The sequence below is a fragment of the Lynx canadensis genome, chromosome A2 (assembly GCF_007474595.2).
Source record: "Lynx canadensis isolate LIC74 chromosome A2, mLynCan4.pri.v2, whole genome shotgun sequence".
In the NCBI taxonomy this organism is placed as follows: domain Eukaryota; kingdom Metazoa; phylum Chordata; class Mammalia; order Carnivora; family Felidae; genus Lynx; species Lynx canadensis.
This window is the reverse complement of record NC_044304.2, coordinates 126,294,079-126,309,908: the sequence shown is the minus strand read 5'-3', so window position 1 is coordinate 126,309,908 and position 15,830 is coordinate 126,294,079. Positions and strand designations below refer to the sequence as shown.

The 15,830-nt window shown below is 39.0% G+C and overlaps 1 protein-coding gene across 1 annotated transcript in view; it reads right to left on the bottom strand.

Annotated features, from left to right (window-relative positions):
* The window catches only part of ANLN (anillin actin binding protein), a 47,335-nt gene that overhangs the window by 20,908 nt on the left and 10,597 nt on the right, over nt 1-15,830 (bottom strand). The window contains 9 exon segments of the mRNA XM_030308228.1: nt 473-582; nt 585-710; nt 1,795-1,905; nt 4,957-5,048; nt 5,050-5,081; nt 8,298-8,405; nt 8,683-8,873; nt 11,601-11,829; nt 13,204-13,589. Coding sequence (XP_030164088.1) covers nt 473-582; nt 585-710; nt 1,795-1,905; nt 4,957-5,048; nt 5,050-5,081; nt 8,298-8,405; nt 8,683-8,873; nt 11,601-11,829; nt 13,204-13,589 — 1,385 coding nt within the window.

Genomic DNA, 15,830 nt, shown 5'->3' with positions numbered 1-15,830 from the left:
TTTTCTAATTCAATCAATTTCTCAAACTGTAGCTATTCAATTTAGGGTGATAGCTAAAACAATAGTTGGCTCTCAACAATGTTAGTTGTCTGTCTGTGCTATGTACTAATATACTAGTGATTTAATATTCATATTAACCCCATGATATAGGCACTACTTTTAACCTCACTTAACAGGTGAGGGAACTGTGGCAAAGAGGTTAAATAACCCGGCCAATAAACAGCCAATGGCAAAGCCAGGATTTGAGCCCAAATGTCTGACCTTTTAAACCATGTCACAGTTTGCATTTTATCCAGGGTCACAGGAAACCACTGAAGCATTTTAAGCTCTCTTTTATGAGAAGTGACATCAGACTTCCAGCATCCCCCTGGCTACAGAGTGCCAAATCCCCATGTACCAACTCAAACAAAAGGGGATCTCGTGATTGCTGTTTCTTTGTGTCCCGGGCCTGTTGACATTTAATCTTTCTTACCTCCGGACTTACCACACCAACGGTCTGTGCTAACGGAGCAAGCAAAGACATGGAGGAGATGTTCAGTGCATCTTCCTGTTCTTCAGCGCTTTCTGCTTCTGCGTGGTCATCTCCTCTTGGCTCTTTTCCATGTCCAGCTCACCTTCCACCAGGACATCACTGAAGATGTCATTAATTACTTTTGAACTATTGATATCATCGTCATCATCCACACTCATCTCAGTTTCACGTACCACTTCTGAAAAAAGATTTCAGGAGGTGATTCTGTGACTCAGACCTTTAAGATTAAAGGATAGCAGAGCAGACCTAACGTTCCACGTGCTTACTAAATAACAGCAAAGCAGTGAAAGTTGGAACTGTCAAAAGCTCACTAAACACTTTGGATTTAAGAAAGAATATTACTAAGAATGCGAACAACAAGATAATAGCCAAGAAACTTCAGACTTAAAAAAAAATGTTCTTTCGAGTAACTCTTTTTGTTTTTTGGGGAATGCCTTTTCACATGGCTGTCAATAATAGGAAAATATTAACAGCACTTAAGGCAGGGTTCCCAAATAACCTTCAAGAACCACTAACCTCCCTAACAGTATATAAAGAGTGTGGAAGGGCAATACATTTCCTTTCCCTATGAAAGTGAGTGATAGCTTTAATCAGATTTTCACAGGGATCTGTGACCTAAGATAACTGTTAACAGTGCTATCTCTTTGTGGAAGCTAGAATATTTCCTAGTGAAAAAAAGAGAGAAGGGTGCCTAGGTGGCTCAGCCGGTTAAGTGTCCGACTTCAGCTCAGGTCATAAACTCGTGGTTTGTGAGTTCAAGCCCCATGTTGGGCTCTATGCTGACAGCTCAGAGCCTGGAGCCTACTTTGGATTCTGTGTCTCCGCCCTCCACCCCCCCCCCCCCCGCCTCATTCTCTCCCTCTCTCTCTCTCTCAAAAATAAATAAAGACGTTAAAAATTTTTTAAAAAGAGAGAGAAAGAGGAGCGCCTGGGTGGCTCAGTCGGTTAAGTGCCTGACTCTTGGTTTCAGCTCATGTCACGCATGATCCCACAGTTTCATGGGTTTGAGCCCCACATCTCTGCACTGGCAGCACAGAGCCTGCTTGGGATTCTCCCTCTCTCTCTGCCCCTCCCCTGCTCACTCTGTCTCTGTCTCTCTCAAAATAAATAAGCTTAAAGATATTCTTTAAAAAAAGAGAATATTACAGAATCATGAGAACATTCTGAATATAGAACATATATATTTGAATATGTGCTTCTACCAATATATTATATCTTATAGTGAGTTCAGAATTAATAGGAAATAAAGTATAAAAACCAACCAGTCTGCTGCTCAACCTTTGGGTCTGATGTTACTTTTAAAGACTTATCCTCTTCTAAAAACAATGTGATTTTCAAAGGGCTAGACTTCGTCATTTTACGTTCAGTGAAACCTAAAAAAAAATTTTAAGAAAAACCATATTACTGTATGTAGGAACCTAGAATTTTTCAGTTAAGATATGTTTTGTATTCTTTTTTCTGATCATAAAACTATGCATTTCAGATCTAAAAATGTATAGAGAATCCCCCAAGACAACTGTCCTCTCTTAACGTTCCCGTCTCTCTTCCTCCCCAACAAGAGAAAGGGGACACCATATTACCAGGCTATTTGTCCTTCCAATTCCCCTGTATGTATGCAAAATGTTATATCCTTTGTTATATCAGAAGGTCGTCATACTATGCATGCATTTTATTTTTCACTTTTTAGAAAAAAGTGTCAATAAGAACACTTCATAGCTAGCAATAGAAGGAAACTGAAACTACCTCAACAGAATATAGGCCACAAATGAAAAGCCACTGGCTAACATGATACTCAGTAGTGAAAAACCGAAAGCTTTTCCTTTAAGATCATGAACAAGACAAGGATGCCCACTCTCACCACTTCTATTCAGCATAGCTTTGGAAGTCCTAGTCAGAGAAATATGCACAAAAAAGAAATAAAAAGCATCAAGATTTGAAAAGGAGAAGTAAAATTACCTCTGTTATAGATAGTATGATATTATATGTAGAAAACACTATAAACATTCCACAAAAAATCCTGTTAGAATAAGCAAATAAGCAAAGATGTAGAATATAAAATCAACACACAAAAATCACTTGCATTTCTGAACACTAACAAAAAAAATCTGAAAGGGAAATTGAGAAAACAATCCCATTTACAACAGCATCAAAAAGAATAAAATACTTAGGAAAAAACCTAACCAAGGAGGTGACATAATTGTCCACTGAAAGCTGCAAACATTGCTTAAAAAACATTAAATAAGGCACAAATAGCTGGAAAGACACCCCATGATCATGGAATGGAAGACTTAATAGTGTCAAGATGTCAATAGTACTGAAAGCAATCTACAGATTCAATGCATTCTCATCAAAATCCCAGTAGCATTTTTTAGAGAAACAGAAAAGTCCATCCTAAAATTTGTATGGAGCTTCAATTCAATAAATCTTGAATATACAAAATACCTTTGAAAAAGAACAAAATTAGAAGACTGATGTATCCAGATTCAAAACATATTTAAAACTATAGTAATCAAAACAGTATGGCACAAACACAGACCAAGGGAACAAGAACAGAGAGCCACAAAAGAAAACCTCACATGTATGGTCAAATGATTTTTGACAATGCTGCAAGATGAGTTAGTGAGGAAAGGACAGTCTCTTCAACAAATGAGGCTGGGAAAACTGGATATGCACATGCAAAAAATGAAGTTGGAACCTTATCTGATACCATATACAAAATTATCTCACAATAGATTAAACACTTAATTGTAAGACTCAAAACCATAAAGCTCCTAAACATAGGAAAACATCCATGACAATGGATTTGTCAGTTTCTTGGGTGTGACACCAAAAGCACAGGCCACAAAAGCACAAGCAGACAAATGGGACTACATCAAATTTAAAAACTTTTGTGCATCAAAGGATACATTCAACAGAGTTGAAAAGTCAACCTACAGAATGGGGGAAGATATTTGTAAATTGTGTATCTGATAAGAGGTTAATATATGGAATATATAACTATAACTCAACAACAAAAATAAAATACCCTGATTAGAAAATGAGCAAAGACTTGAACAGACATTTCTCCAAAGATGATATACAAATAGCCAACAAGCATTTGAAAAGATGCTCAACACCACTAATTATAAAAGAAATGGAAATCAAAATCACAATGAGCTATCACCTCACACCCTAAAGGATGGCTACTATAAAAAAACAAAAACAAAACAAACAAAAAAACAGAAAATAACAAGTGTTGGCAAGGATGCGGGAAAATTGGAATCCTTAGCAGTGTTGGTAAGATTGGTAAATGGTGTGACTGCCACAGAAAATAGTATAATTATCCTCAAAATACTTAAATAGATCCACTATATGATCTAGCAATCCCACTTCTGGGTATATATCAAAAGAATCCAAGCAGAGTTTCAAGGAGAATTTGCATACCCAGCACTATTCACGATAACCAGAGATGGAAATGACCAAATACCCATTGATAGACAATGGATAAACAAAATGTACATATACACAACGTAGTACTATTCAGCCTTAAAAAGGAAGAAATGCTGTCACAAGTTACAACATGGATAAACCTTGAGGACATTAAGCTAAATTAAATAAGCTAGTTACAAAAAGAAAAATACTATATGATTCGACTTATAGGGACGTTTCTAAGTAGTCAATTCATAGAGACAGAAAGCGAATGGTGGCTACCGAGGGCTGCAGGAGAGAAGAAACGGAGAGTGGCCTGTTTAAGGGTACAGTTTCAGTTCTACAAGATGAAAGGTTCTGGAGATCTGTTCTGCACGATGTGAAATATACTTAAAACTACTACTACTTAAAAACTGTTAGGATGGTGAATTTTAGTAATGTGTTTTTCACCAGACTTAAAAAAAAAAAACTAAAATGTTTAAGTGTCCTCTGACATATTAAATGTCATTACATACAAAGCTATCTTATTCTTTAAGCAGCTACATAATATTTGAGGACATGGATTTAGCATAATTTATTTAAACAGTTTTCTACTGATGGACATTGAGGTCATTTACACCTTATTACTAACAGTGCTACAATTCATCTCTTTGTACATACATCTTTGCACACTAGGTTTTAAGAAGTCAACTTGTAGAAACACTTGTAGAGGTAGCTAAATTAAAGAGCATGCACACTTTACAATTCAACAGATATTACTGAATCTTTCTCAAAAAAAAAAAAAAAAACAAAAACAGAGTGGTAGTAATTTATCCTCCCATCAAGAGCATGAGTCCTGAGTCTGGAAAGAGAACTAGGAAGAAGCATATTGCATGGCTGAACATTAAAGAATGAGTAGAAATAAAGACATTAATCTATCTTTTTACATTGAAGCAGTATTTCCGTTTTCCAATGCAATTTCCAAAACTCCAGTAGACTGAAAGCTACTAAGTGGAGGAGAAGTGGAAAATGCTGACCTGTAGGTTCTGTGCTGGAAGGTTTTCCTGGTGTTTGATTTTCTGTCACCTTTTCCGTTACTAGAAGCGATGGGTATTTGAAACAGCTTGGTGTTTTTGAGGGGAGTGTTCTGACAGTGAATTTCCTGCAGAAAGGAAATGAAGATTTTATTTCTCAAAACTATAGATTTTTTTGTCTATTTTACATGTTATTAAATGAACAAACACAAATCATTCTTTATATAAGCTTCCTCAGAACAAAACAATGTATGTGAAAGGTCCCAGCCTGTTTAGATCACAAGAAGCCCTCAGTGCTGGTTCATTATTCTTGGTAATTCCAGTAACGTACAACTTTTAACAGACTAGGAGGCAGGAATGAAAATTCACATCAGAGTAGTTTTAGATAAACTGATTTAAGTGAAATCCACACAGAGAAAAGTAATTCCCCATATGTCACTTCTCTCCTCCACACCTATAAAATCTACTGACAGTTCCTATATCAGATTCCCCTAAATGGTTACTCAGGAGTAAAGGCCAAGAAAACAAAGAACCAAAAACAGATCTGAAAAGAAGGAAAGAAAAAGAAAAAACAGGAAATCCTCTGAGTCTTTTTTTAATCATTATAAAGGCAATGGAAGAGAAACATCATTGTTTCGGAAAAGGCTTTATGATTAAAGCAATAGTAGAAATAAATCAAGTAAAATAAGAAATAACAGCAACTAATGCTTAGTAGAGCCTCATTGTGCCAGTCACCTTTCCAAGCACTTGGCAGTGCCTCCCTGAGTCCTCCCAATAACCCTGTAAGTTAGGTGCTACTACCTCCATTTTACAGATGAGAAGACCGAGACACAGAACGAGTTCAGCAACTTGCACACTCGGCTAGTAACTGGCAGGGCAGTTTACAAACCTACACATTCTTATTCCGATGTAATTTTCAGACCGTGTTGTCTCTCGAATAGAAGAAGCTTTTGAGGGGCGCCTGGGTGGCGCAAGTCTTAAGCGTCCGACTTCAGCCAGGTCACGATCTTGCGGTGCGTGAGTTCGAGCCCCGCGTCAGGCTCGGGCTGATGGCTCGGAGCCTGGAGCCTGTTTCCCGATTCGTGTCTCCCTCTCTCTCTCTGCCCCTCCCCCGTTCATGCTCTGTCTCTCTCTGTCCCAAAAATAAATAAACAGTTGAAAAAAAAAATTAAAAAAAAAAAAAAAAAAAACAAGAAGAAGCTTTTGATGCACGAACACAGGGTAAACTATCGAATGCTGTGCTGCAGACGTGGCTCTCTTGTGAAGGCAGGACTTCCCTACAATATTGTGTATAAAGGTGGTTCTCTCCCCTAGACCCTGACGGCATGAGGGACAGCCCCTCTCCAGTCTCTAACACTAATTCCAAGCTCTCAGTAATCCTCTCCTCCTGCCCCTGCTCCTCTAGGCTCACGCCCCCTGGTTACACTGCACTCACCATCCCGCCTCTCCAGTCCAACACCTGCCATCACCTGGATGATCTCAGTAGCCTCTTACAAAAAAAAAAATTGTAAGCAACAAGAGATACTCTTTTTACAAAAGTCCGAATGGAAAAGGAGGCAAAGAAAGGGGGGGTAACAGGGGTCAGGAGAGTAGTTTTGGTTTTAAGATAACAGATAACAGCTTGCTATATGCGGATGGGAAGCATTAGCACATTCCTTCCTTCCTTCAAGGACAAATTTATTGAGCCCCTACTGTGATCCAAGCACTAAAAACAAAGATAAAGATGGATAAGGTCCTTGTGGGACAGTGGTGGAAAAGCAAAGGTAGAACAATTACAGGAGATAGTATTCCAGTCGAGGTAAATTCAGGATGACATGGTGAAAAAAAAGGAGGGGCCACTTAGGAAAAGGGCCAAGCAAAGATTTCCAGAGGGGACTAGAGTTTGACCTATTCCTAATGAAGTAGGAGCTCACCACAGAGATACTCTGTGCGGACAGAACAGCAAGGCAAAGGCCAAGAGATCTGAAAACGTGGATACATTTGAGAAACTGCAAATAGTCTAAATGACAGGACTGAAGCACACGTGTGGAGGAGCAGTGAGGAGCCAGATTCTGAATGATTCTGGATGTCAAGCCAAGCACTTGAGACATTTTCTGACGATAGCTATGGAAAACTTTCCAGGATTTTAAGGAAGTGAATACACAAATATCTGCTTTATAAGACTATTTCCCTGGCAGCAGTGGGTAAGGTGGACAGGAAAACAGCCAGACTAGAAGCAGGGTTTTCAATACAAAGTTCTGAAAGTGATTAAGGTAACGGCAGAGGAAAACAGAGAGGACAGGCAGCTTGTGACATATTTTGAAAACATCCAATGATGTGTACGTGTGTGTGTGTGTGTGTGTGTGTGTGCGCGCGCGCATGCTAGGGGAAGATATAGTAATAAGAGGAGGTGGGAAGACACAGTAATAAAAGGAAGGAGCCAAGGAAGAACTCCCAGACTGTTTTAGCTGATGAGGTATAGAACAAAGACCTAGGTGAAAACAGAGACTCCATGGAGAATATACTTCTGCGAAGCAAAGAGAAATCCACTAGCTAGCTAGGACAGGAGTTCAGGAGAGAGGTGAACACAGCATAGCTAAGCACCTTAGCATTTGTGTGCTTGGCTGAAGCTAAACATGAGGACAGAGAAGAGAAGCCCCAGGGCAAATGAGGAGAAACAGGGTTAGGTCAGAACCCTGGGAAACATGATTTGTTAATCAAGAGAACTAGTAAAACAAATCAATTAAATAGATCTTTGTCAAGTATACTGGTTAAATGTATAGTTCTATTTCTACCGGTACCCACTTTAAATATAATTCTATTATTTTTACCTGAAAAGTATATCCTAATACAGTATTTTGTACAAGTAGGCATGTAAATGAAGCAGAAAATAATTTACACGAAGGGACTTGGTTGAAGGCTGATTAATGAAATTTGACAGTAGGTAATATAGGAATAAACAGAAATTTGGGACATAATTGGTGACTGAAAAGGATTATGGATAGTCTGAAAGTGTGGTATGTGGGGAGGTATACAATCAGTACTAAAATAAGTAGATTCTGAGAAACACTTTAGAACCAGCATGTAAGTAGAATATTAAAAGAAATGTGAAATAAATTGAATGATGAGAAGTTTTAAAATTTGATTTTAGGTAGGTCATCAGTGAATACGTTAAGAGTTCCACTGAATGGGAAAACATCACAAGAGAAAAGCAGAGTTGGAATGCATGCTGAAGGAGTTTATGAGTGGAAAGTGGCACAGTAAATTGGGACGGGATAAAGAAGTGTTTTACAACCAAACAGAACCAAGTTATCCCAGCACTGCTTTGGTGCCAGGTTCACTTTCATATTTCTTGTTTACACCACCTGTTTGGTTTCTAGTTGTTTGCTTCTTGAGCTTTCGCCTTTTTCTGCACTCCATAAATTGCCTTTGTCAAATCGGCCACGAAGACATGCTAGTTCTTTCTCACGTTCCTAAAACAATCAAAAGCTCTATTTGATACGAGAGCAATAGTATGTTTAAGAATAATACACAAACATTACTAAACTTTGCTTGTCTTCAGTTTTAAGGGTAAAAATTCACAATATTCATGGAATACAAGACAAAGTATTTCTAACTTGAAATAAGTGATACAAAGAATCACGATGCTATTTATCTCAGTCAAAAGACTGGTATCAGAATTCATAATTGGATTTCTAGGTCCTATGTCGAGACCACATGATGAATAGTGTTAAAAGCAGTAAGCCAGACCTGCTTGAGCTGTTGTGCCAAATGAGTAGTAGATGAAGATGTGTTTTGCTTGAATAATCTTTCTTGGATGGCCCTTGTATTTGGAGTGATAATGGGGGTTCTTTGGGGTGTGCTCCGAGCAGGACTTTGTTTGCTGTGTTCTTGACAACGCTCTCCAAAGCGCTCCAGGAAAGGCTTAATTCCTGCTCCTCCTACAGAAAACACACACATTTTGGAGGCCATTTAGAAGAAATAACAATTATCATGTCTATTGAAAAAGTTCTAAAATCCAGTAATGGCTCTAAAATGCTTTCATTCTATTTAGAATACTCATTGGGAAAGTAAACAGTAGGAAAATAGCTTTAAAAAAGAAATTTACCATACTATTCTATTTAATTCAAAGCCCTAAAATTTATAAGATTTTGTTCCTTAAAAAAGAAAGAAGAATTAAAAAAATTTTAAAAGATAGAGTGATGGGGTGCTCTGGTAGATTGGGTGGCTCAGTGGGTTGAGCGTACTCTCTCTCTAAAAAAAAGGGGGGGATGAGGTAGAATAAGAGAGCAGTGGGAGTTAGAAAACCTTTCAACTACATAATCAGAACTGGAAATACTCCTAAAGGATTGGAGATTCACAGTGTGTTTATTAATAGCACTCCCCGACCACCAAGTGCCCGAGCCATGATCACCAAACTACTTATATTTCTATAGCCCAATGTATTTCATCTTGCTTTTAGCAAGTCTAATATACTAAAATCCAGGGATTAAATCCTTCTCTCCCAAAAGAAAAATTAGAGATCATTCAATTTATCAAGGGATGTCTTCAATCTATAAAGTCTTAAACCAGTATTCCTTTGAAATAATATGAAGTACATTTAAAGTAGAACAAATGAGGGGCGCCTGGGTGGCTCAGTCGGTTGAGCGTCTGACTTCAGCTCAGGTCATGATCTCATGGTCCGTGAGTTCGAGCCCCACATCGGTCTCTATGCTGACAGACCTGACCCTGGAGCCTGCTTCGGATTCTATGTCTCCCTCTCTGTTGGCCCCTCCCCCGCTTGTGCTCTGTCTCTCTCTCTCTCAAAAATAAATGTTAAAAAAAAAAAAATTTAAAGTAGAACAAATGGGGGGTGCCTGGGTGGCTCAGTTGGTTGAGCATCTGACTTTGGCTCAAGGTTCATGAGTTCAAGCCCCACATGGGGCTCTCTGCTATCAGCAGGCCCTCTGCTGTCAGCATAACCCACTTTGGATCCTCTGTCCCACTTCTCTCTGCCCCTCCCCCACTTAATCTCTCTTTCTTTCTCTCTCTCTCTCCCCCCAACTCTCAAAATAAATAAATAAACTTTAAAAAAGAAAAGTAGAACAAATGGGATATATACCACCCCCATCATGAAGATGATAGGCTTGTACTATATGAAAAGAGGCTTATCTCTATCAGAAATCAGCATTTTCCTACAAAAGGCCAGATAGTAAATATTTTGGGCTTTGCAGGCCCATTTGGCCACTGTCATAACTACTCAACTCTGCACTGAAGCATGAAAGCAGCCACAAACAACATGTAAATAAATGGGCATGGCTATGTTCCAATAAAACCTTATTTGCAAAAACAGGTAAAGGGCACAATTTGACCCAAGACTCCACATGTCACTTCACACCATTACCTCTAACTAAAATCCACTAAGAATAGGTGTGCCTGGGTGGCTTAAGCATCTGACTTCGGCTCGGGTCATGAACTCGTGGCTCGTGAGTTTGAGCCCTGAGTCAGGCTCTATGCTGACAGCTCAGAGCCTGAAGCCTGCTTCAGATTCTGTGTCTCCCTCTCTCTCTGCCCTCCCCTGCTCATGCGCGTGTGCATGCGCTCTCTTTCTTATTCTCTCTGTCAAAACAAATAAACATTAAAAAAAACCATTTTAAACAAAATCCACTAAGAAGACAAAGAAACATGTAAATTAAATATCTCTGAGGCCTGATAATAAATTCTGGGCATATCCAATAGCCAAGAATAATAATAATAATAATAAAAAAAAAGGCTTCTTATCTATGCCATAAGTCTTCAGAAAATTGGGGATAACTAGTTCTATTCCATGTGGGGATTTTGCTATTGCTTCAAATTCTCATTTCAGCTCCTCTGGAAACTGACTACTGCTTTCCTAACCCATAACTAATGGATTCCCACTGTTATCTCTCTCTACTTCTCTTTTATAATGAACTACTGTTTCCGAGAGATTGTATTGTTAAGAAGTTAAAATTTTGAACTGAAAGTCTTTCCAAAAGCAATTCTAATGAAAAAGAATATTGTTCAAAGTAAATTATATCTCTATATATTTGAACCACGCTTTTTAGTCCTGGGTTTCTCAACCAACAGCATGTGGGGGTATGCCAGAAGGTTTAAGCCCCCACAAGATAAATACGGATTTCTAGGAACATCAATTTACTATAGGGAATTTCGAACTTTCACATGTATATACTCACACATAATATAACCACATACAAATATAATTAGGAGTGGAGTCATTTGTATACAACTCATTTTCCTTTGCTATCAGGGGTGCCTTCATATTTAAGTTTGGAAAGCATTGCTCTGCACACTTGGTTTTAAGAACGTTTCTCCATTATGTCCTTAAAATGTGATTTCCAGTTCTATACACTTTGTCTCCATCAAAAAGTATGGAAGAAAGAAACTACATGGTCATTCTAGAAAAAAACCATGTTTAAGTTGTTAAAATGTAACAAGTTACATACTTTGACCAGTAACTGGACAAGTCTACACTAATGAATATTCATTCAATGAGTTAGAGCTGAATTTGAAGAAGTTCCATTTTATACATTCAGACACTTGCCATGGCAAACCACGAACATACAATTCATGACTGGACACCTAAAACGCTGAGAACAGACATTCTGAAAACAGTCAGCAGTAACTAGATTTTTAAAAAGATACATAACCTGGTGTTGCAGATTTGTCTTTAGATTGAGACTGCCGACATACTTCTCTATTTAATTCTTCTTTGGGCCCAACTGTCTGGGACACGGTTGACTTCCCAGTTGGTTTCGGTACCTCTGTTTTCAGGAGACTAACAGGAGTTTTCTGAAGTAGCTCAGGATTTTGTACCTCACAATTTTTAGCATCAGCAAGGGATAGAGTAGAAGATTTCACTGGGGAAGAAGCAGCTTTCTGAAACATGATAACACTTAAGGTAAATAACAATATTCATAATATCTAAAGGTAGACTTAAAACAAGTTAAATTCTATTTGCTTAGTAGCCTTTAAGTAAACTTATGAAAAACAATTTTTCCCTCTAATAGATCAAACCATTTTGAAAGGCTTGACAAAAAATCAACTTAGAAAATGCTTACTATTTGGGGTGCCTGGATGGCTCAGCCAGTTAAATGACTCTCGATTTCAGCTCAGGTCATGATCTCATGGTTCGTGAGTTCGAGCCCCAAGTCAGTCTCTGTGCTAACAGTGCAGAGCCTGCTTGGGATTCTCTCTCCCTCTCTCTCTGCCTCTCCCCTTCTTATGCTCTCTCTTTCTCTCAAAACATGTAAAAAGAACTTAAAAAAGAAGAAAATGGTACTCTTTAAATTATAATATATAATTTAGTCTGCATAATATATTGAGGAGTAATTTCATGTAAGGGATAGGGTCACTCCCTATTTTAAAAAACAATTTCTTTTATATTATCTCACTAGCACCTTTATAAATGTTAAGCATATTAGAGCACATTGCATATTTTTGGTATTTTAATTAAGTCAGTATTAATTTAACAAAATCATATGTATTTGATGGCTAACTATAACATATTAAGTGCTTTATGCGAAGCACTTTGCTGTGGGTTTTATACACATTGTCTCATTTAATCTTCCCAATAACCCTTTCTTTCCCATTTTACAGATAGGAAAATAAGGTTTTACAAGATTAATGTCTAAAGCCACATTTTCAATTACGTGGCAGAGCTTGGGTTGAATGCAACTCTATCAAATTCCCAAACCTGGCTCTACATTTAAAAACAATGCACAGAAACATACTACTCTTTTGCTTTTCTGTTTTTTAAGATTGTTTTTGAAAGCTGTTGATGTAATTCATGTGCAAGGGAAAACTTTCAAACATTTCAAAACAATATATGGTAAAATTATCATACCCACCCTTGACAATCTTGTCCAGCAAATGCCTTCGGAAGGCAACTTTAGCTACTAGTTTATTAAATGTCCCTTCAGAGAAATTTGATATCTTATATTTATACACATACATAAAGCATTCTGCAGAGAAAATAATTATCAGTTGCTCTCCCTGATGACTAAGAAGAGGCTCCATCATTCCATTATTATTATATACCTTGGAATCGTATGAACTTAGTGTAATTTAGTTGTCAATTACTAATTTATTTGGTATAGGCTACCAAATTTAGGATTTTTACTTTCTACGCCCCCAATTTCTAAAAATACATACAAACACCATGTATATAAGATACATCCCTACACACACATACACATTATCACTCATAACCAAAAAGAAAAGGTTTCCCAAGACTGATACTGCATGACTTACCACAGAGCTGGAAACTGTAGCATCATTCAAAGATGCACCCACGGCACTCGAGGACGGAGCTTTATTCAAAGAGGCCTCACCATCCCTTTGGGAACAGCATGCAGCTTCCTGCTTGACACTGCTGCTATTGATCCTAGCAGATGCTCCACTTGCAGAGGAAAATTTGGATAAACAAGTGGTACCAGGCTGTTCTTGTGCACTGTTTTGCTTTGCAGATGAGTAATTTACATCATCTTCCCACGAGCAAATAGTTGCGGCAAGGTTGGCCAGACGGCCCCTTCTACCAACTGGAGTTGCCGAGGCATCTGCAGGGGGTGGTTTGGGAGGCGAGGCAGCCCTTCCCTCTGATGGCATTGGTGACATGAGTGAGCTTTCGGGTATCTCATCTGAAAATGTTTTCAGAAAAAGAGTAAGACCCATGTTCAAGAGTGATGCATATGTGTATTCCCAGGATCGCTCCACTCAGAATTTTAAGAAGAGGTTCGTAGAGGGGTGCTTGGGTGGCTCAGTCAGTTAAGCATCTAACTTCGGCCCAGATCATGATCTCACTGTTGGTGAGTTTGAGCCCCGCATCAGGCTCTCTGCTGTCAGCACAGAGCCGGCTTCAGATCCTCTGTCCCCCTGCCCCCCGCCCCGTGTCCCTCCCCCATTTGCTTTCTCTCTCTCAAAAACAAATTTTAAAAAGTTTTAAAAAAATAAAGAAGTTAGTAGGTTTCAGAACTAATAAAAAGCTCTCGTATGCATGAAACTACAAGCTGCTTAAATTTGACAATACCTTATCAAATCAGAGGATACTTAATCCAAATTAAAACAAAAAGAAACCCACAAACTTCTTATACCTATTTTTTTCAATTCAATGGATCATGAATGCCCGAAGGTACTGTACATTTAGGTTATATTTTTAGAATTAAATCATTTTGTTACACTACTGCACAATTTAAGCTTACAGATGCCACAGGTACTTTTTGTTTTAAAAATGGAGTAAACCAGTGCTGTACAATCGAACTTCCTGCAATGATGGAGACGTTCCATATCCATGCTATCTAGTAGAGTAACCAACCACTAGCCAGCCACATGTGGCTAGTGAGCACTTGAAATGTAGCTAGGGCAACTCAGAAACCTCATTTCATTTCATTTCATTTCATTGTAATTAATTTAAATCTTAAAAGCTACCTATGGCTATTGTCTCCAGAATTGGATAGCACAGGGCTAGACAGCAGTGTTTTTCCACAGTTACTTCATTTGGAGATAGATCTCACGTTAGTAATGGATAGCTGACGAAGGCCTGTACGCATTCCTCCTCTGTACAAACCCTTTTTGTCTCTGCACATAATTATGCTCAAGTCGGTCTCATCTTAAAGCTAAACACAAACACCCTCTCAGCAACATATACCCCTCTGCAGCTGCCCCTCTTGCCCTGCACAAATATTCTCTCACCACTCAGCTCCCTTCAACCTGCCTCTGCCTACACCGCAGCCCGCAAGTTGCGTTTGCTGTTGTCACTAGATGCCAGTGCACACTCTGTAGGCCTTGTGTTTCTGCTGGTGACATCATGCTCTGCTAGTTCTGTCCTTGTGCCAGATCTTCCGTGGTGTCCTTGCAACTACCGACCACTTCCATTCGGCTACCACCCAAGCACCTCAAATAACATATCTGACGTTGAGACTGCCCCAAACATGTTCCTCCTCATCATGACCTCTTCCTCCTTCTCCTTTCACCTCCTCCACCATCCAGGCATCAAGTTCCAGAGATTGTCTCCTAAATCTTATAGATCTGGCCTCTCCCCTTCACTTCCACAGGCCTTCATCCCACACGTGGACTATAACACGAGCCTTCTAACTGATCCTCCTGCTCGAGTCTCTGCCCTATTCAGTCCCTCCTCACTTCGATGCCAGAGTGATCTCTCTACGACATTTGCCCACTTAAACTCTTCCAGTACACCACCATCACCTCCTGGTTAAATTCCACATGCTCTGGACCCCTGCTGCTGTCTTCAAACCGATGTCTTGTTTTTCTGCCCACAAAATACCTACTCTTTATGCACACGGTCTGTTTATGGTAACTCTGCTTTTTAGGCATTCTGTTGCTTCTGCCTAGGCTACCTCCTCCACTGTCTGAAGCCAGTGTTCCCTCAGAGTCCAGGTTGATTGCCTCTGCCTCCTCCAGAAAGTCTTCCCGGAACCCCACCGCCCTTGCAAGACCCCTTTGCATACCTCTGTTGCTTTCCTGAGAATAAGCCCTGTCCTCTATGCAGATGACGGTTTTATTATCATATTTTAGGAATGAGCTTACTGGAACTCTAGCTCTACTAACTGTTCTCGATCAGAAAAGAAGCTTCAGATAAGTTCTATTTTAGTATAGTTCCTCATTTAATTGGCTGCTACCCACATCCTGGATAACAGTCACTAAATCATTCATCACAAGTGCTTTATTCTCAAGTGTCAGTGCTTAGAGTCAGACAGGCTATGCCTTAATGAGATTTATTTTCAAAGTTGAGGTAGGCATGTGTTAACATTTGCTTTCAAAATGTTCAAAATCACTGCTGCAATGCTTTCTGCTCTAGAATGTTGAGGGTCTTATCTGTTCTAAGCGTGGATTCTGTCACAGCCCTCTCTCCACTATCCATA